Below are 21,837 nucleotides of genomic sequence, written 5' to 3' on the forward strand. Positions count from 1 at the left end.
GGATAAGAGAAGCCATGCTTGTTCCCCTATTCCACAATCCGAATTCGGGGGAAAAGTCGTTGGGGGGGAGCTTATTTTCCGAAGCTCTAACTTACTTTTTTTCTCTTAGTAACTTAAGTTTACATGTCATAGATTCTCTAAGACTAATGCTTAGGCCTTAGAGCCCCGATTGATTTGATTACTTATTTTGAGAAATAAGAACCCCACTGAGTGCTCCTCCCCCCCGCCCCCGGACGACACTTTACCCCGAATTCTACGTTTTCCGTTCTACTTCAATTTTGTACGTTAACACGCTAACACTGATGAAGCACATCACGAAGCCCCTCAACGGTGATCTGTCTCACCGTGCTTTATTAGTCTGCGTAACGAATATTTTGCGATCTATAGTTATTCACAAAATAATCCAAATGATAGATTCTCCCCTTCCACCACGTTTCTTTCACAGCGGTTTATTGAAGAACAACGGCAGTCACAACAGTTGTTCCGAGCAACGATGTTGTGGAGCACTTTTTCAGTGTTTTTTTTTCTTTGCGTAGCTGTCGAAATGTTCGTCTTTCTGCAATTCGTTCATTATCCCGTCGAGAACGAAGTAATCTACGTGTTTGGGAGATTTGAGCGTCAAAACGCTCCAACTGAGTAAATCGTGTTTTTTCCGGCTGGCAGCCAGCGGATGTGGCTTTTTGTGTTCTGGAGCGAAGAAGAAGAAATAAAGAAAGCGAATGATATTACTGTTCATATTCGACTATCGCATAAGTCTACATTGTTGCGGATTTCTACTGCTCTCTCTTACCAGAAGAAATGCATTAATTTTGAAATGATTTACACCTATAACTTTACATTGAAGAAAGATTATCCCCCTAATGAGGCTTCTGCTGCCTGATGAATCCTGCAGCGCTTCGCTTAGTAGCGCAATTTTCTCTGTTTGGAAGTCCTTAGCACTTTCCTAAAATCTTTAGACAACACTACATTTCTTCATTCACGTCCAAAGTGTGAAGAATTATAACTTGAGTAATTTGATTCTTAGTAATATGATAATGTAGTTGTAGTTATAATAAGTAATTTAATTCTCTTTCGGTAAACATTTTGTAAATTGCGACAACTAAATCCATGCATAATGATGAACGCCTTCTAGACAAAGGAACAGGCACCACATCAACTCGAGGAAAATGATTGACGTAAAAAGTGCTCCACAGCATCATCCCTCAAAACAACTGTTGTGAGTGTCGTTGTTCTTCAACGAGTCGTCCCGTCGTGAACTTGGTGAATGTAGGATTTATTTTGTAAATGATTGTAATAACGGTAAGGATTTATTGCGTAGACTCATAAAAGAGGCTAAGACAAAGAGTCTTATTCTGTTACTTAATCACAGCAAGCTGAACCAACATACTGGTGGCCGTCAGAGCAACGACGAAGATAATTGAAAGATGACTTTCTTTTTTTCTTTAGATGTCTCGCAGCTTCAGATCAAACTTTCTCATGCCTTGGAACCGCCGCATATGTACCTCTGTCTATGTTTTCTATTAATTTGCCTTACATCTCGTAGCTTTGATCCTTCTCACGTAAAGTCGTCAACTCAACACTAAATTATCCTTACAGTAGACAGTGGTATTTAAATTAGTTAGTCAGTTAGAAAGATTTAGCATTAGAATGCTGGAAATTGTATTCCAGGACAATCTAGCTAAAACCCAGGAAATAAATGTAGCTGTGAAGACATCTCTTCATAGAATTAATCAGAGTACTGAAGGAGTTATGTATTGTTTAAAAAGTCAGACCAGAAAGTCCAGCAAAATCATCAGATCAAATTATCACGAGGAAAAAATGTGCAGAACGAGGAGAACTGATATAAATTGAGCACCGCGCTCTAAATAATTGACTTTTCGCTCTGTGTCCTTTTTTCAATTGTGCAAACATTCCGTTACAAGAATGGTTGCTATTAGCAGTTCCTTCTGAGACTTATGTTTGTGAGGTAATCCATCCAATAAGCAATCACTCATATTTTCAAGTGAAAGGGAGCATGGGAAAAAAAAGTGTGAAGGAACGTTATGAAATTATGTTCAAGTTCGAGTAAAATTCCAGTTCCTAGAAATTTTACAACACATCAACATAAGCTTCTATATGAGCTGTCAACTCTCCTCGGAATCTCAAGTACCCCGCTTCTTGTCGTATGTGAAACGGGAAACAAGACTGTTAACAATCTTTATTACGGCAAAAGTTTCGGCGGCGCCGCCTCCGTCAGAGCGGGGCAACCCTACCTCAGCGGTGGTACGCGATCACGGCGGCGGGAGGCTCTGCCTGGGGGAACGACGCCGAGACGATAACGGCAACAAGGAGCGCTAACAATCTTTGTTCTTACTTCACGTACCTAGTCGATGAGTTGTAGAGCCTTAACAAGATTGAAGAAAAGTCGAAGTTTCACGATTCTGAGATACGTTATCAGCTTCTCTCCAATCCGCAATTTTCGAATACTCTGCTTTTCATGTGTTAGGAGTTCGGAATTGCCAAAAATTTGAAGTTATCGGATGTTCAAGGAATATCGCCCCCTTTTTTCGATTCATTCAAGAAGCAGAGAAGTGTGAAAGTGCGTCTGTGAGCAGCTAAAACGCATGCAGATCGGTATATGCCTTCCTCCAGTGATCTGTGTCTTTCCAATTGCACTATACCTGCGTGTATATATACGGTGTGGATACTCCTATCCCAATTAAATCAGAAGCGGCACCTAAAACACTTATTCGCTTGAAGTTGAAAAGAAGGCATTTTAAGCTGTTTTATGCCCTAAAATCAAAGAGATCACACAGTTTATAAGCAAGTTGAGTCCATTTTGACTCTTCCGTCAACATTCGCTTCTCTGACGAAAGCTAACAAGCATTATAGTAGTCCAGATGCACAGATGAATTAAGAGTGAACGAAAGAATACAAACAAGTTCGGAGTTCAACCAAACCTTTGCCATAACTCAAAGTTTGCTCCCTTGGTTTACTTCACTTGGAAATTTGAGGTTTCTCGAAATAGAGTTCTCAAGGATGTAGGATGATTTCGGTTTCTAAGAAATCTAATGAATATCGAAATAAAATTCTCAAGGATACTGCTAAATTGGATTTCTTTCTAAGAAAGAAAGAAATCGGATTTAGCAGTAAGGTGCTGTTTAGTCTTAAGTCTCTGGTTAGATCATCGTGCACGTTAGTCGTAAACAAAAAGCACTTTTCACTTACAAATAACTTCTCTTTCATTTTTCCACAATGAAATACATGTTACAATATAGGAATATGTGTCGCAATGGAGAATGCAGGATTAGGTTTTTGATTTTGAATTTTCGTGCTTTTGGATGTAGTTTTATTTTTTACCTCCAATTACAGTCCATTGAATATATGTACCCGCATTCAGCAAATTGTTTACTTTTTTACTTTCGAATTTTGAATATTAATGTCTTAGGAGCTAGCCCTCTTTTTTAGCTAGGCACAATCCTTTACTGGCCCCGCCTCCTCTGAGTAAAGCTTCTGCGATCACAATAACGAGGAATCATTCCCTTGTGTTCTCATCTTCAAACCACACAAGTTGTATGCTAGAGCAAAGCATCGCAATCAAAAAAAAAACTCTCCCTCCATTCGTGGAAACATTTGTACCAGATCCCGAGATATTTCTTTGGCTAATCCTTACTTCCAATTTTTTCCTGAATATTTTCAAGTAGCACTTTGAGGGCGAGTATACCAAATCTCTGGAACGTTCCCACAAAAAACGCCTTTCTTATGTCCTGATTTACTCTCTTTTATTAACATTCTCCTAAGGTTTGATGTCATCCTTTCAAACACTAGGAGAATCACTATTTATAGTGATATTCTCTCTCTTGGCTTCCATACGCTTCAGTTTAAACTAAAACTCATCAAAACATTCAAAATTGGTTCGCTCAATGAATGGTGCTACTAGAAGATTCTGGCTATTTGGCTCATCAATCCTTTGGTTGTCTTTTTTTGTCGGTCTTATTACAACATAGTAAAACAGGGAAAAGTGCCTGGAAATCTCTGCATTCTTCGTAGGTTTCCGTTTTTATTCATATGTGTAACACGACAACGAGTGAATGCAGATGCGGCAGAGAAAATTTTAAAGTCCGACCATCCTGACAGCAGTGTTGACGTCATCGCGGTGTCGTAAGACGCTGAACATTCCGCACATTCATAGATGCGACAAATCGTTAAGCGAAAAACAAAACATTTTCTCTCTGAAAAACCAGTTCTACTGCACTTGCTGCTAGAAGTGAAAAGGTTCCCATTTATTGAAAACAAGGGAAATTCAACTTGTTCTTGCGTCATAGCCATTTCCACTTGCGAAAACATTTTGATCCGATAAAAACAGTTCAGTTGTTTTCCTCCTCGTATTTTTCTTGTCTGCTTTTTGAATTATTCGTCTATGTATATGCAGGGGCCTGCAGTTTTGTCTACCGGAGAAAGAATGCGGGATGGCTCTCTGATTGCATCTCTTCTGTGGTACTCAATCTGTCTGGACTTTCCTGCCTCTAGGTAACATATCTTATGCAAGCAAAAGCGCACCCACACTGATTTCCTGAGTACCAACCTGATTGTGTTCCCAGCAAATTTGCTTTACTCTTTCACTTTGTTAGCTTCGTTTCTCATTGCATCATTTGCGGATAGACCTTTACTTGTTAGGAGCCGCCCTGCTGCATTTTTCAAAGTTTATTCCGCTATGTTGTAGTTGAAATCCGCAATGCGACTGAGTCACTGTCGACTGAGACAGAATAACCATGTTTATGCTGCAGTATGGCGCAAGCGGTTCCGTTCGAAGCGACGCAGTTCCCAACCGCTCGCCGGTGACGGTCAGAACGATCTGAAGTAGGTCCAGTGGCGTTAGCGGCTGCGCTTGTGGTGAAGCAGTAAAGCCAGAGGTTGACCGAAGGAACCATCGCAGTTTCACTTGGCCTGCAGAGTTGACTGGAACAAGGGAGGAACTCAACGCAACCGCCTCACCGCGCCGCTTCGAACGCAGCTCCTTACGCAATTGCACCAAGTTTCAAGCGGTTTTCACCCGACCATATCATTTTTGTGGTTGCTCTGCAGCGCGAAAAGGAGTTTAGCGAGAACGTGGAGGTCAGGAATCGCTAATTCTTTTGAGGGAACCATAGGCAGGAAGCTTTGAGAGACATCTGTTCGATCTGGTTCTTATATCTCCTACATTTGGTAATTTTGGGAATATTCAGAGCGACAATCTGCCCGATATTGATCCTTATGTGGAACGATACAGTAATCATCCACTTATCCATCACATGCTCCTCGTGCATCGCTTCTAGATCCCAGGTTCGACTAGTGACATTCCTGTAAGGAATAATTGTCCAACAATAAGTGTGATCAGAGAAACAGGGGTAACGGCCCAAGTCTGCATGACACGTGATTGCCCCCTAAGTCTCCTTGATGGTGCGATGACCGATGTCTGAGAGATAGCTGCAGTGTTGTGAACGTTTCCTGCAAATAGCTCATCCCAGCAAATTTTTTTTTGGCGCTACGATCTCCAAATGAAATACTTCCTTTCATTACTAGGTGCAGGAATGTTTAATGATGAATCGTGTTTTCTCATCTTTTCCAAAGCTTTAAGTGCGCTTCCGACGAATTTCTCTCACAACAGCCAAACAAAACTGAAGTGCTGTGTGGAAGTCAACATAGAGAACACCCAGGTCACATGTTGTTCTTTAACCCACGTGAAAATCATGTCTTACTACGTCATTTTGCAATCCACTGTTAAACGCAGCATACTATGAAGTTGAAAAAGTTGGGATCTTCCCACGGGAATATAGGCGAGAAGTGTAGATTACGAATATAAGCCTGGATTTCCCCAGTCCAGAAAACAACGTTAGCAATTGTCCTGGCAAGCGCCTTTTCCTATGAGATAACTCTTCCCCACAACTACGAACGCAGGCATGCGCGCCGCCGTTGCTAAGTGCTTCGTAGAGAAATTCGGTCACCAAAGTCATTTCGCACGCTGTTTCTGGGAGAACTCATACTTCTGGTCCCTCAAACCTCTCATTTCGCTGAGATATCTCAAATTCGTCAATTTCGTGGTACTGTACCTTTAATAGTACACAAAAGATTCCTGACAACAATGAGCATTTCCATGCAACCATCGATAGTCTTTTTTTTGTATCTCTTGTGTTGACAGAGCGATCAGTAAAATCTTTAACTAGGAACGCTTTTCTTTACTTTCTGCAAGGAACCGAATATATTTTGCTATTGACGCCCTTCTCTCCTTCCGAAATCTTAGCAGTGACGTAAGATTTTGTAATCTCCTTTCTAAAAAATCACTACATTTTAGAAAATATTCAAAATTGACCTCATATCTATATTATTTGGATATCATTGGAAGTTGGAAACATTAGACAAAGCTCCCCTCTTTTTCTTTTTCAAATCGTAGTAGCATAAAATGATGTGAACATCATGCCACGCTTATATGAACATAAGGATTTTACTTACAAGACTGAAACGTTTGCATAATTTATTAGCTAGTAATCAGGGTATGTAACCACAATTGTCTTAAATCTGAAAACTGCGGAAAGGAAGGTGGAGAGGAGTAGGCGAACAGGGACCCACATTTTTTATGGCACTACGAATGCAGCTGTCACAGCTATGGCACCATTTTCCACGTATCTTCTACCTTTGACAAATTGACACCGGTGCCCACGAGCCCCGGTGGCCTTACTTTCTAACGCTCGGACACTTGATCCGTCCCATCCACTTTTATGGCGCCGGCGCAATAATCCCATCTCTGTGTTTCCAATCACCAGCGCTTTTTTCAGAAGAAAACCTATTTCGAAACCAGTGATGAGCACATTTCTCTACTTTTACGTCTCTTTAATATTTTTTTAAGATTTCATTATTACCAGGATAAAACCCTGCAGAAATGAAATGGATTTAAAGCAAAGTAGAAGTTTCTCCTGTTGAAATTGGTCCCAGATTTTTTTTTATGTTCACGTCATGTTTTTGCCCAGACTTATACTATTCATGATCAGTAGCAGCTTTTCGCATTTGTTTGGTTTCTTAGAAATGATCTTATTAATGATCTTATTAGGTGTTAGGTAAACTTTTCAAAACAACTCATTCACCTGACGCCGATTTTGCATCTTATCGAGTAATACATATGATCGAACAGTGCACCTCACAACTGAACTGTCAACCTATCTTCGAAATTTTGAGTCCGCGCCTTGTTGATTCTGGCCCGGATGTGATCTACTCAATAGATGTGACTACACCGCACAGGAGATCATCTCTCGTTGTGAGACGCAGAGAACTTGCTTCCTGGTCTGCAAAATCCCGTTTCCAAGACATTTTGAATCCAATTTCATCTGAGAGGAAACATTCCTCGTGCCCGGATTCTCATTTTCAAACATAGAAGTTTTTTTCATGAGTTTGCAATGCTTTTCCTGGTGTCATTATGCTACATGGTTTTTCTTTTTGTAATTTTAAATATGACATGATATCAGCACCTCATTCGGCTGCCGTTGTTCTAGGTATCTAGGATAAAGTGAGATTCCTCGGTCACTACGTTCTCGAGAACATTATTTGCTTCTTTTTTTTTCTTTTTTTCCTCTAAACTTATTTTTCTTTGGCTGAGGACTGAGGAATGGTGAGGGATTAATCTACCCTATTTCTCCACTTCATAACAAGGAATCATGGTAGACATCTAAGATTAAAAGCAAATGTAATAGAATAGCTTGAAACAGAGTCATTTTTTTCAGAGTAGAAACAAAAATCGAAAGAGTAATGGCTTGCTGATAATTGTTTTCCTCACAAGATCTTCTTAGCATTTGAGAACAGTGTTCTTTGAAGAGCTGAAATGGCCTCGGTATCGATACACCCAGACCATTTCGTACCTAACGAGGTAAGAAGTGTAGTATTATACTACAAAGAGCTGACATTATTCATTGTTCTCCATCGTCAACCCGTTATTTGTTGCAAAGCGCATTATATCTTTCAGTTTCTTTTAATTAGGTCAAGGCTTGCAGCGAACGCGATAAGAGAAACTTTAAAAAACTAACGAAATCTCGTCAATCGAGTACTCCACCTATTAGATGTCAGTGGAGCGCGTCATAATGTGCGTCGTTGTAAACTATGCCGTGTTTTCCTGAGAAATTACACAACTATAGTACTATCAAAACGACATGAGCCACGATGCAGTTGCGCAAGCGGCTGCGCTCGAAGCGGCGCGGTAGAGCGCACCGGTAGGAGTCGAGGTGGGATAATCGCGATCGAAGAACGTTACTAGCAAGGGTCCTCCCTCGATCCTAACCGCTACCTCCACCGCTTCGAACGCAGCCGCTTGCGCAACTGCACCGTGCTTCATGTCGTTTTAACCGTATTATACAATCTAACTATATGACTTGAAGTAACAGGCTGAAGTGAAAAGATCTTAAGATTTAAATTTGATGTATAATTAATTATTACATAGTAATATATTTAACTGTAATATTATTTACCTGCAATTTCGCATTTGTGTCGTCCTTGAGCATATTAGCTGTAATATTATTATTAAGATTCAAATCACTGCCTTCACCGTGCCGCTTTGATCGCAGCCGCCTACGCAACTGCATCATGCTCCCTATCCTTTTGATCCGGCTGTATGTGCAACCAGTCATAATTTAGTCATAATTCCAAACCAGGTGTTCCGCATCTAATTTGGCTTGAACGACTCACTGTGTTACACATCACATCTTCGCCGAAATGCGTCGTCCTTGAGCATATTTCATCTCATCCTACTCTTTAATCCTTGGCTACAGAGATTAATAGAGCCTATAGAGTCTATCAATCCCTAAATATTCCGTAATCTGCGAAACATTGTCTCTTGTCTGAACTGCCTATCAATGCCATTTCTAACAATATGCTCTAATTATTTCACCATCATATCGTTATCTTAACAAATTAAGTTGTATACAATGCATTATTTTTTCAGTTTACTCTAAATCGCCAGTATGGGCTCTACAATTACTGAATTTTCTGATTTAATTAGTGGTCAAGGCTAAACAAAATCAGTAAGCCAGTAGCCTCTTTGAAAGAACCAGTGCGGGCAAACGAAGCAAGAAGCATCACCAGGAGCTCAATGCTTCCTCAAATCCCCTTCTTGTCACCTACGTGTCGCCAGCAAAACATAAGTCGAAACAAAGTGCAAATTAAGTTCTTACGGTTCTTTCTGAAAACATCTTCCTCTAACATCTTTGTGAATTTTAACCTTGTTTTTATCGAAATCGAAGAATCTCCAGATGTTTTAAGTCCTGAGCACTCAACAATTTTCTGGTTTTTCTATGAATACATTTTTAGGATATTTTCTAAGAAAATGTCCTCCTTTTCTGTCAAGATTTATCGGATCTTCTCCTGAATTTCAATCTTTTTTTATCGAGCTGCGGATTTTAGAAAGTAAGGGAAAACTTGTTAGCTGCTTCATGAAAGCATGTCCCTCCTGCTAAGAAAACTCTGTCACGGACATCTGTGGCTTCCCCTGATGCCACCAGTTGTGAGAACCTCTTATCCATAAACCACCACGCTTTAAGAAAATCATCTCGAAAACGGATTGCTGGACTTTTATGCAAACACCCCTATGACGGACTTGGACTAATTCCGATTTTCACATGGATTTCTGACGTCGATTGTATCCCTGAGATGTGTGTCGCTGCCGAGATGCTCAGATTGCAACTGAGTTTCTTTCTTTCGCCACCATGGCTGTTATCTCATGCACATCCTAGCAGCGACAGTTGTTCCTTCTAATTAACACAAGTCAACTAAGAACCTCAATGGCATGTTTTGTTTTCGTGACAATAGCTACAGTATACCTTCAAATCATGAAGCGTTGCTTACCTCCCACATGAAGTAACTGCGTAAGGTAATGCGTATGAGTATTCGCAAGTTGTAACGATATCAATGCATTACATGACTAGTTTCATGGACTTGAATGTTCTTATCAATTCTTCATCTTCCTATCAGGTATCCAGCAGTAATAAGTCTCAGAGAAGTCTCAATGCAACTTACGAAATTTGTCCCTATTCGAGTTGAGCTGGTTGTGAACTTGCGGTCCAACTATAAAAAACAACGTAACTTCCGCCGCCTTACGTCGTACGTCGTGAGCGCTTCAGTAGACTTCTAAGTGGTTCCGTACAAACTCAGGTGTTTCTCTACCTGAAGATCTATATTTGCTTCCTAGAACATTGAAGTAATTTTTCTAAAGAAATACACTATTTACGAAATATTTCCGCTGAACACTGCAAAGAGTTATTGCCATTAGAAGGTATTGCCTGATTGTACTCAAGCAACTCACATCCATGCCCAAATTGCTCGCGATTCGCCAGAAAAGAAGGATAGGTTAGTAAGAATAAGATCACCATGCTCTTCTTCTACAGTTCAAGTCCAAGAACCACTTCGATACATCAAATAGCGATGCGATATCTCACTTGGAAGAGATGTCACGCTATCAACTGCAAGTAGAACTGCTGACAAAGAACTTGGCACTTTTTTTCTCTTAAGAGGCTCTGCTGCAGTTTCGTGTTGGGACTAGCACTAAGGCACATCCCTATTGAAGTACAGTCAACAAAGTTTCCAAATCACCCATAGAGCTTCCAGAGATGTTCAGGAACTGATATTACGTTAACTTCCATGGAGACAGTTTAACATACTTTAAAACGAGCGGTATAACTAGGGAGATTGAGGTCGGCCGTGATTTGTGGAGCTGTTAGCCCCTGCCACAATTCCATGCCTCCTACCTACCGCAGTACAGCCTTGCCGACCAGCTGGAAACTGAGTTGTAATGGTGTTATCGCCGCATTGATCGCCTCACTTTCTGCTAAGCCTGCTAGGAGAATTTTTCCTACATGCCTCTGCAGCTAACATAAGCGCCAAAACTAACTCACCACCACTTCTCCACCTATACACTTGTGAAAATCGACCTTAATATATCACTCAGACTCAGGTCCGATCATCATCAACGCTTTTTTTGTTGATCTAGAGCGTTGCAGGTGAGAGCGTGATGACTGCCGCCGCCATCGGACTCCCCTGAAATCCATCCCTCCGAAATCTATGCGCATCGTGCTCATGTTCTCTCACCCGACTTTACACTGGCCCCGCGCACAGTTATTGGCTTCATGTCAGCGGCATTTCGTGAAAGTTCATCGCAGACGTGCGCACACACAATGACAGCGCTCTCAAAAGACTTTCCTCTTTACAAAATGCCGAACTTTTCTTAAACAATTCTTCGCTACCATACAATTGGTCCCTTGTTTCCCGCGTCCTCAATGCTGCTTCAACAAACTAATGACTTGTGCCAATGATGAGATACAGATGCTGCAGTTCAGCTTCTTTTACAATCAACGACGTTACAAAAGTCATTTTCTCGTTTGCTGTTGTTTTTTGTTGATTAGATATCTCAGCATCTCTAACTATATTGAATATTTTCTTGCCCATGCCTTGATTTAGAAACAGAAATGGCCTGGGAGAACGAAATGGTGGAAGTGATCACCACCTCATCAGCCTGATAAATCTTTCAACAGTCCCGAAGGCCAGCTAGACTTTCCATCCCTCTGGCATCGAAACATCGGTACTGTACTTGTCTACGAGGTAAAGACACCTAATCTGATACACTGGGCGACTTTCGCAAGTCATTGTAGGACGCACAATAACCTCCACGGTCCTGAATTGAATTCGCATCCCGAAGTTATAAACTAAATCCAAGCACTTTGTCCCTTGTCCTTTGTGTTTACTCAACACTCAGTTTGAAACTAATTTTAAGATACTTTATCGACATGTCGATGTATTTGGCAGATATGCTCAAGATACGTTCACGAAATGTAGTCTGCGCCGAATGTGTTAAGCAAGGTGAACGCGACGCATCCGTAACGGCGCACGATCACTACCCGCTTGACGAACGTTCCTTCTTCGGTCGAACCTTCCCACTCTGCCTCCTGATCGAAGGTACACAAGTCGATCTTGTTGAACCTTCATTCAAAGAATTAAAAACTGGAAAATTCTTCTTATTCTTGATTCTATGACTTGACTTCTTCGTGCCTCTGATAAAACCTCATTGTTTACCACACGGTCTCAATCTGAGTAAGCATCCCATTATTTCTTCTCAAACTACCACAAGGAATTGACTTCAGCTTTGCGGTGCTATTGGACTTTTTCTGGTCCTGCAAATCGCCCCACTCAAGCAATTTCATCGCGCTCTCACGTAAGCTGCCTTAAAAGCAACGTATCACGAAACTGACGCAGTTGTGAAACCTGTAAGGAAGTGCAGAGTACGGATTATAGATTAGTAGTATGAAGGCAACCCCCTCTAATCGTCCTGAAAAGGGCGCAGTCCGCTTAGCAGTCTGTTCATTGGTTTTCCTTGAATAATCTGGTGATTAGACCTCATTGATCCTCGTCCGCCCGCTCGTGAATGCAGCGCGTGTTCAAAGCTAGCGCGTCCTTACGTACCTACGAAGGCCGAGAAACGGCACTTTTCCTTACTTACGTAAGGAAAAATGCCGTTTCTCGGCCTTACGTAAATAAGGAAAAATGCCGTTTCTCGGCACGTTTTTTTAGGACGATTAGGGAGGACTGAGCGGGGCCATGCTAATACTCGTAATCTACATCCGGGACTAAGGATTTACTCACAGACACATCAAAAATCTCCAGATTTGTCAGTTGCCTTTAATCATAGCGACTTGCTTGACAATGAATCCGAGACCCTGGTTAGATGTTAATTCCAAGAAGAGCACTTTTCTTACATTTCCCTATCAAAATCCTCTTCACCTCTACCTAAACAGAATCTCTCATGCTCGGTTATTTGACTTCATTTAATTTACTTCCATCGAGAACGATAGGTGAATTGATTCGTTACACGATTTGGAATGTGCTGCAGTATCCTTAATAATGGTACCCAAGCGAAGCCAAATCTAGTTAAGCACCTGAAGTACCGTTTAAATTTGACATGAAACATGTTTTGAGTCGATTCCAATGGTTTCCACTTGCTTTTATCAGCAATTCTTCCTGATTCTTGCGTTATTTTTGCATCACTATCGCATCTATTCCAATGTTACAGAAGTTTCTGCTTATGTTTACTGCTGGTGCTCATATTCTTTCGTTACCCTATCGTAATCATCTGTGTCAGCTGCAGAATTTCATGAAGACAGTTGCTCGTTGACGTTTGTGCAGTCACATATCAGTGCAGTCAGGGAATGCTGACGTAACTGCCGTAGTCACTGAAAAGACCCTACAACGAGTACCTGCAGTTTCGATTTACTTAATACCAATGTTATAGCAGTACACCATCTTCTCTTATTTATAATACTACACTTTCGTGGGATATTCTGCTGTTTACACTGTTATTTTGTCTGATGCTGAAAATCTTACGATATCGTATTGAAATATCAACAAATCAAATCTAGTAGCCATTCCTACACTTCCAATATTTGTGTTCTTTTATATATTACTGATGTGGCCTTGGATTTTAGCTGAAGTCAGCTTTATATGCAAAATATTTCGTTACCATTAAGAAAGGGCCGGAACACTCACATCATGAATTGCTGATTTTGCTGTTATTCATATACTGGCCGGTGTGCAAGAATCGGCCAAGAGTTCTTTACAATTTTTTCGAATAAGAAACATTCAGCCCCTGAGTAGAGGTCCTACCGCCGTGCTTTGGCACTTTGGGAACCTGGTTTGAGTGTAAAGGACATGCTTTCAACGCAATTCTCGGTGTTGCCGTGAAAAGCTTATTTCTGTGAAACACGAGGTGTTCCGAATCCGATAAACTTACCTCTGAGCTATGACATGATATAAAGTACAGTTAAAAAGACCTGAAGCACGGTGCAGTTGCGTAGATGGGTGCGCTCGAAGCTGTGCGAAGGAGCATAGCGGTTAGGATCGAGTGTTACCACCTTTCATTGCTGCAGTTCACGATGGTCCCATCTTGATTCCAACCGCCACGCTCCACCGCACCGCATCGAACGCACCCACTTACGCAACTGCATCGTGCTTCATGTCGTGTTCACCTTACTATACGCAAATCTAGTCGTTACGACACCATTTGCACCGTTTTTGAAATGTTACACGTTCATGTATACATATTTCTGCTGCCGTTAATGTTATTTAGCAATGGGGAAAAAAGTAGGAATGATGTTTTGCCAATATATGATCTTGAAGAAATTCAAACTGCACTGTCGTAATGGGCTTAGGAAACTACGGCGAATCAAGGTGTTACAAACCAGTGAAGCAGACAACGAAGTAGTACCATAAGAGTTCTAGATTTGTTCAAAGAATTATTATTCTGGACCATTGCGTACTGTAGACTATTACGCGACTATTTCGCTCCAACACAGTGTCCTGATGATTTTTCAAAAATTATGTAGTACTAACTTCTTTTCTAAACTTCTTGGGACCTATATTTGTTCAACTGCCGTAGACAGTTTCAGCACAACGTATTCTGTACCAGTTACGTTATCATGTAAAATTTATAATTGAAATAAACGTATTTTCAAGAGATCATGCACTATTTAATGAGCTATGCTTCCTCTTTTAAGCTTGGCGTATAAGCTACGCCGCGTGAAAGCCACAGTTTGACGAAAAGCTGTAGAGGAGGAGCATCTAGGACAAATCTTGTTTTTTTTTCTCAAAGGGCTGCCACTTGACAGTTACTTCAAAACCGGATTTTGGCGATTAGTTCGATTTTAGCCCCTTTTTCTTCGAAATTGCTTTTGTGTCGTTTATCCTCACCGCGTCGGCGACTAAAAAAATGGTTAAGAATTATCATGAGCTAACTTCTAAGAAGTTGATTGTTGGGTTCATTGTCCCAATTCTTTCATTACAGCTATAAGCCGCAGAGGTTTCAAATGTTTCTGCATAGACATCGTGCAATCGCACCAACAAAAAAAAAAGTTGCGCGAATAAATTCTGCATCTGATAATAAATTATTCCTGTACCAAATTGCTTACCATATTCTTCTATTTTAGTGTTCAGTCAGCTTCACAAAATGTCACCCTTGCAAATGCACAGAATTATTAACTAGGGAAGTGGAAAGCAATCAAGCTAAAAGTATTCCTATCGTAGCACTTTTCGTGCCTTCACCTACAGAAAATCCTTACTCCTAAACAAAATTTTTGAGCAGTTTTTGTAACGATTGAAGGAAGAATTGGTTCGCATTCCTTTCATCTATTAGGGTGTTCGGAAAGTATCTGCCGAAAACTTCGAAGTAGCGCAGATTTCTTGAGATGTTCTGGAAATTCCCCTTTTAAATATTTTATATACACTACCGCTTGTATACACATAACATATCTGGCTCCCTCTTCCTTGCTTATTTCATCCTATAATGGCCAAACATTGCACCCATAATCGACACGTACTCCTTTGCGAGTTCGAATCTAGCCACATCGTTGCTGAAGCCCATCGAAACTTAAGTCAAGTATTCGGCACTGAAGCCCCTTCTGAGTGGTCTGTGCGCGCCTGGTTCCGGCGCCTCAAAGCCGGAAAAAGAAACTCGAAGATGATCCTCGCTCTGGTCGATCGACTGCAATATCGTTCGACGAACTGAAGAATCTGGCGGCGCAACATCCATGTGAAAGTGTGCGGTATTTTGCTGCCAGTCTTGGCTGTTCGCTGTCCACCGTGAACAATGGACTGCGATCTCTCGGAATGGTGAAAAAGCTCAGTCAGTGGTTCCCACATGCATTCCACCAAAAACGCGTGGACATCTGCACTCAGCTGCTCTCCAGAAGCTGCAGATTCGACTGGCTGGACACCATTGCCACTGGAGAAAAATAGGTCCTCTACGTCAACCACACCCACAAACGTGCGTGGTGCGCTGGCGACGAAATGCCGGATCCTTTCGTGAAATCCATGAGAAGAAGGTCATGCTGAACGTCTGGTGGGGAGTTCAAGGAATCTACCGTTTCGAACTTCTGTCGGACAACACGACAATTACTGCCGAGGTCTACTGCGCTCAACTGCAAAGACTGGCCGACAAGATCCGCAAGGAGCACCCGAACCTCGACAACGTTAGCCTGCTGCACGATAACGCGCGCCCTCACATCGCGAAGAAGACTTCCCAGAAAATTCTGGAGCTTGGATGGAAAGTTTTAGCGCACCCACAGTAGAGCCCAAACCTGTCCACGAGCGACTTCCACCTCTTCCGATCGCTTCAGCATCACCTGGAAAAGAAGCGCTACGATGATCGTGACCACCTCGAAAATGACCTTCGGGCTTTCTTCGCCTCCAAGTCGCCGGAGTTCTACGCCGAAGGAATCCGTAGTCTTGTGAGACGTTGGCAGAAGGTTGTCGATGTTGATGGAGATTATTTCGTCGAATAATAAAATGTTGTTAAAAAGTTGTGTTGTTTTGAAATTTTGCGTATTTCGGCAGATACTTTCCAAACACCATAATATGTTTCCGAAATCCCATTAGTTTTCCAAAGTTACCGCCAAGTAATGACTTTCAAGATTTACTACTAATGGAACCAGGAAGTTCCAAATCCATTCTCACTGATATATCTCTTTTTCTTCCTACGCACGTTCTTTCATAAATCCGTCTATGTGTATATCTGCAGAAAACTGCATGAATGATTCCACCCATTTGCGGAAAGTATCATCTTCACCTCTGTTAATTCACGGTGAAATCTCAATTTTGAAATCGTGAGTACCCACAGCAGAAAACGTCTTATGCCGAGCTACAAATAGGAGCACTTTTACGATGTTACGTCATTCACATCATGCGAAATATTTCAGTATCTCACACTTCACATGTAGCACATATGTTTGACAAAGTTGTTTTTTTTTTTCAAAGAAAAAAAAACAAGTTCGTCGAACACGTAAGCAGAAGTGGTGCAGTGAAACTAAAGGCTGAAATCGTTGTCGAACCATTATCATTAGCATTTTTCCGCACTCTGCAGTCAGGTGAGAGTCCGTCTCGATCGTAACCCCAAGCTTCATTGCGCCACTTCGAGCGTAAGCGCTTAATCCAGCTGCACCTGGCTTCAGATCGTTGCGAATCGACTATACATCGTTTTGAAAATGAGTAGATTGGCGCCAAAATTCTAAAACCGATCGTTTTCTGATAATGAGCATGACTAGAGCGAAAACACCTAATTTCAGGCCTTCTATAGAGATAATCCAAATAATACAACGTATTTTTGTCCTATCTCTATCCGCTCGCAGCATTTTCAACTGCTAACGATGAATTCGGACTCGAAATTCTAAGTCTCATTGTCGTCAGAAAATTCACATGGAAATTTACGCTATGCCTCAAATACAATCCTTTCCTGTTTGTTTACTCTCGTTTGTTAAGGATGTGTTTGTTGTTACTGTTACGTGAGCATGTCATATGCTATTGCGACAGTTGTCTTAGTGTGCAACCATCAATTCATACCTGGTCTTGAACTGTCTCTTCGAATAGTCAGAAAAAAAAACTTACTCCCAAAAAATACTGCCTTACACAAATAAATCGTGCGATGTTTTACCGTTAAAGTTCAGGGAATCATAGAAACCCATATCGTGCTTTATTAAGGATTAAACTCATTTGTAAAATTTCTTTTGAAATGCTTTATTTCAGAAGCAAATGCGCTCGGATAGCACTCATCATCGAGTGAGGCAGAAAAACTCGTACTATTACTAATATTACTCTTCAACTTGTGGTCCCGGCCAATTGTCGTTCCCAACTCTCGGTTGTTGTAGTGGTGTATGTGTCATTAAATTAGCGAAAGACTCCTAGTCAGGATGCATCCTCTCTGTTGTTTCCCCATCTTTCTCATTCACGACCGCATTGGAATTCTCTGGACACAAAATCTGTCTCAATCTGTTCATGTGAAACAGATTACCGCAAAATGGTCCTTTTTCTAAACAGTCCTGGTGAATAAGATTGATCGCTGAGGGCTTTTTTAAAACATACAAATTTGCAGAGAATGAACAGATACAATCCACTATTCATAAAAGACAAAAGATTCCTGTTAATTTTGCATCAGGACCAGGTTGTGGCTTAACTATCAGTGAGGTGCCAATTAGACGATGAGAAATGTCTTCCTGAGTGTTTTCATTCTTGACTCGGCTGAGCTGAGGTATATGAAAAACAACAGCAGCAACAACGTACTCATCAAGAATCGTCCGAACAATAATTCAACCCAGTCGAATCGAAGCAGCAAGGATCTTCAAACATCTTCTGTATTTGCGGACGACTGCGCGAACTGATGGCGGAAAAAGTTGTCATAATGTCAAGCATTTGATGTGAACTATCAGCGGAAAAACCTATCTGTTTGAACGCCACTGCTTGTGAAGAAGAAGGACAAACGCAGAGAAATGGGGCGTGGAGTCAGATCCAGCTTCATTAGTGTAACTGCACTGGGGAAGGGCTGTGGCGTACTTGAGAGTGCGGCTGCTTCCATTTTACTAAGAAATTCTGTGTTAGTTACATACTCCATACTTACATACGAAGAACTAGCCAAACTTAGGTACTTTATGCCACGTTCTTCGTCGTTCAGTACGAAATGTTGCAGTGCACAATCACAAGTAGTGGGCTTTTCCAGCCTAACGACATCTACATTCGCACCGCATTGTAAAATACATTTGCTCGAAAGTTACGAATTCGATTGCGCATCGTTGGCGTCGGACAGGGAACTAAAGTCAGGTTAAAATGACCTTAACTTGGTGCAGTTGAGCTGGCGGTAACGAGCGACTCGAACAGTTAACGGTGGCTCAAACTCGATCACAACCACTGCCCAAAAATTGAGGTATTTGCGACTTCAGGAGCGCTCTGAGCCATCAATTCGGAAGACATCTGCAAAAACCAATAAGATGACTTATTCACCCTCACAAAATGAGGAAAAGAAATCATCAAAGATATCGAAGAAGAACGATGTCTTTAGAGGCAGCATATCACGAAGTTGAGGGTGTTGGAATCTTTTCACGAATAGATTGAATGGATACGAATAGGGGATGTAGTTTACGAGTATGGACGTAATCACCCTAGCTATTAAAAAAAAACAAATTGGGAAACGACTGGATCCTTTTACGAGGCACCTAGTAACGTGTCACGTCTTCGTGAGCGGGCATACACGCCACTGCGAGCGAGGGCAATGAAATGATTGTTTCCCTTTCGACCTCTAAAGGCACCCGATACTTAAATCAACTGTTATGAATGGTTATGTCAGCGTTAAAAATACCCGCCTCTACAGTATCTGAAGTTCTGAACCCTAGTGCGATTGCTTAGGCGGTTGCTCTTGGAGTGACGCGTTGGGACCCTTATTCATCTCTGCGAAGGTGACCTTGAGCGCAAGGATACGCTGCTACGCCAGGCTTCAAGTCGTTTCTACTCAACTGTACCAACTAATTGGAAGATGATTTCTAAGAACAAGATTATGCAAAGAGAGCCCTAATAATGAAAAAGGAAAAATGCACCAAAATAGGATTGCACATGCCAGATCGAAACGACCTAACCTGTGGTGCAACTTGTGCGGTTGCGCTCGTGGAGGGACCCCCACTAGCCCGTGCTGCAGGGCTGACCGAAGACACCAGCGTGCAACTGCGGGCCCAGCTGCATACGCACTTGCCTAAGTTCGTGGTTTTGATCGAACTTTAGATTCAGTATTGGCTAATGCTAAACGACAAATGGTCTTAACAGGAACCAACCTGATTGGAAAGTGGTGTTCCCCTCCTCTTAACCCATCTTGAAATTTTTCACAGACGCGGCCTACGAGATTTAAGCGGTAGCGCAAAGTGTTTCTCTTTAGACTATTATAATCAAGTCAGAGCAACTTTAAGTTCTGTATAGTTGCGTAGATGGTTGCGCTCGGAGCGGCGCCGGAAAGCGTAGCAGTTCGGATCGATGTAGGACCACCGCCAGAAGCACCGAATCACCGTTGTAGTCAGAGTGAAGCTAGCGATGGTTACGTCTCGATAGCTTTCCCGAGAAGATAATGGTAGTCATGTTGCCGTGGGTCTGATCCTGACTTTGCCATTGTTTCCTTACTCCACGGTTTAGTCTGTATCATGCAAAGCTGGAAGCGTTTGAACTGCACAAGATAACGTACTCAAGAATTGGTAGCTACTCAGAAGACAAATTACTAGATTGGATGCAAATGCAACACGTGCGTTTAATATTTTCGTGCCTATGTAGGAGCTATTTCCTCAAAGTAAACTGCCGAACGCTGCTGTTGAATGAATCTTTCAATCAAGAATCTGTCAAAGTCACACATGTTTGCGCTATCAATAATCCAGAAGTGGATTTCCATTAGGAAGTCCGTAGTTCTAAGTTCACATCATTCCTTGCAACTTTTCACAGCCTAATTGCCCTTTTAAGTTTTTAAAGCTCTACACCACTTGGATCACTTGGGATCTGCGCTCATTGTAGATTCCTTTTTTTTCACAGACGCTTGCGTTTTTAGGTCCCAGTTGAGGACTGAAAGGATAACATTTGACAACTCAAAAAATGCGTTAAGGCAGCGTATCATCAAACTGAGTTAGGAAATCTGTGGGAAAATATAGAGTTCAGGGTATAAGTATGAACGTGGCCACACTCAGTTCCCCCTAATCGTCCCGAAAAAATTAGGATGGGAAATGCCTTTACATGTACGTGAAAACTTTCCAGCTTTCCGCAAGCGTGGCATACATGAGCGGGGTTGAAGATCAGTGGGGTCTCCTTACGTACTCAACCCTACTCAAGTAAATCCAATGAATAGGCTACTGATGCGACGGAGTTTGTACAAGGGTGGCGCGTTCTGGTGCATCGTAGGACAAAAGCTGTTTTCCACGTCGTTTTTCGGGACGACTGGGGAGAACTGAGTGGGACTGAGCTTATACTCGTGATTTACACTCCAAACTCTATACTTTCCTACAGCCTCCCTAACTATGTCAGTTTTGTGAAACGCTGCCTTTAACTAATAAGAAGTTGCATTTCACAAAACCGTAACTTCCACATCCGTTGCGTACGACATTGTTTCACGACATATCGAATCTAGAAGGTTAGGGATTTATAGTCTCGTGGAGACTACGAAGCCGCTATAAAAATGTGCAGCCATGCCGAGTGTGTTTCTCTTCACGCGCTTTCGATCAGGAACGGGTGGCAGAGTTCCGAGAATCTCGGCGCAATCATTAACATTCTCGACTTTTAGCATTCTTAAAATCACAAACATTTGAACTATGTAAGCTCAATATTTGTAACCTTTTAGGTAAGATCTACGACAAAAAAATCCTTTGTCGAAGCATCCCTACTTTCCTTTTATTTGTTTAGGTAGATGCAGTCGAATTCGCTGTCTGCAAACCTTGAGATCTCTCGGAGTTTCAGATTTACTTTAGAAAAGGACGCTCATAGAAAAATGTCTACCTTGTCCTATGCATGATGAGATGGTCTAGTCTGCTTTCGTTTTTTCCCGTGCCCCGAGGGGACCTCAGGAAGACAGTTGCCTGCTGCTGCTTGCCACGCCCATCCCGAATAGCTGCGCTTACGCGCTAACATCACACACACACACCCCGCCTCGGCTATGTGCTTTCTCTAGTAACGAACACACACACACACACACTCCAGCCACTTCCTCTCCCCCCAAGAAACGAGGCGAGGAGAACCCCACCGCCATTAAAGGATCTCGGCGCATCGGACTCTACGGTCCTGCAGCGGAGCTACCGTAGAATGATTGCTGACGACCGATGACGCCATCACTGCGATTGCAGTAGCTTTTGTTCGCAAGTAATTCGCCGAATTTTAATCGATAGTCCGTAGATCACACTGATCCTAGTGTACTGTGGTCTTGAGTTATACTGTGACGAAGGGTCGAGTTTTTTGTTGCGCTGTTTTTTCTCTATATTCTGTCCGCGTGGCGTTTGCCATGATGTGCATTGCATAAATCGT

The 21,837-nt window shown here is 41.9% G+C and overlaps 1 protein-coding gene across 1 annotated transcript; it reads left to right on the forward strand.

Annotated features, from left to right (window-relative positions):
• Positions 1–15,860: 15,860 nt before the first annotated feature.
• RB195_008227 (uncharacterized protein) lies at positions 15,861–16,316 on the forward strand (the record flags this gene model as incomplete). The annotated part of the gene is made up of 2 exons (XM_064194634.1): positions 15,861–16,004; positions 16,152–16,316. The coding sequence occupies 2 exons, from the start codon at positions 15,861–15,863 to the stop codon at positions 16,314–16,316; spliced, it is 309 nt and encodes a 102-aa protein (XP_064045779.1).
• Positions 16,317–21,837: the final 5,521 nt, after the last annotated feature.

This window comes from Necator americanus, chromosome III (assembly GCF_031761385.1).
Source record: "Necator americanus strain Aroian chromosome III, whole genome shotgun sequence".
NCBI classification, from domain to species: Eukaryota; Metazoa; Nematoda; class Chromadorea; order Rhabditida; family Ancylostomatidae; genus Necator; species Necator americanus.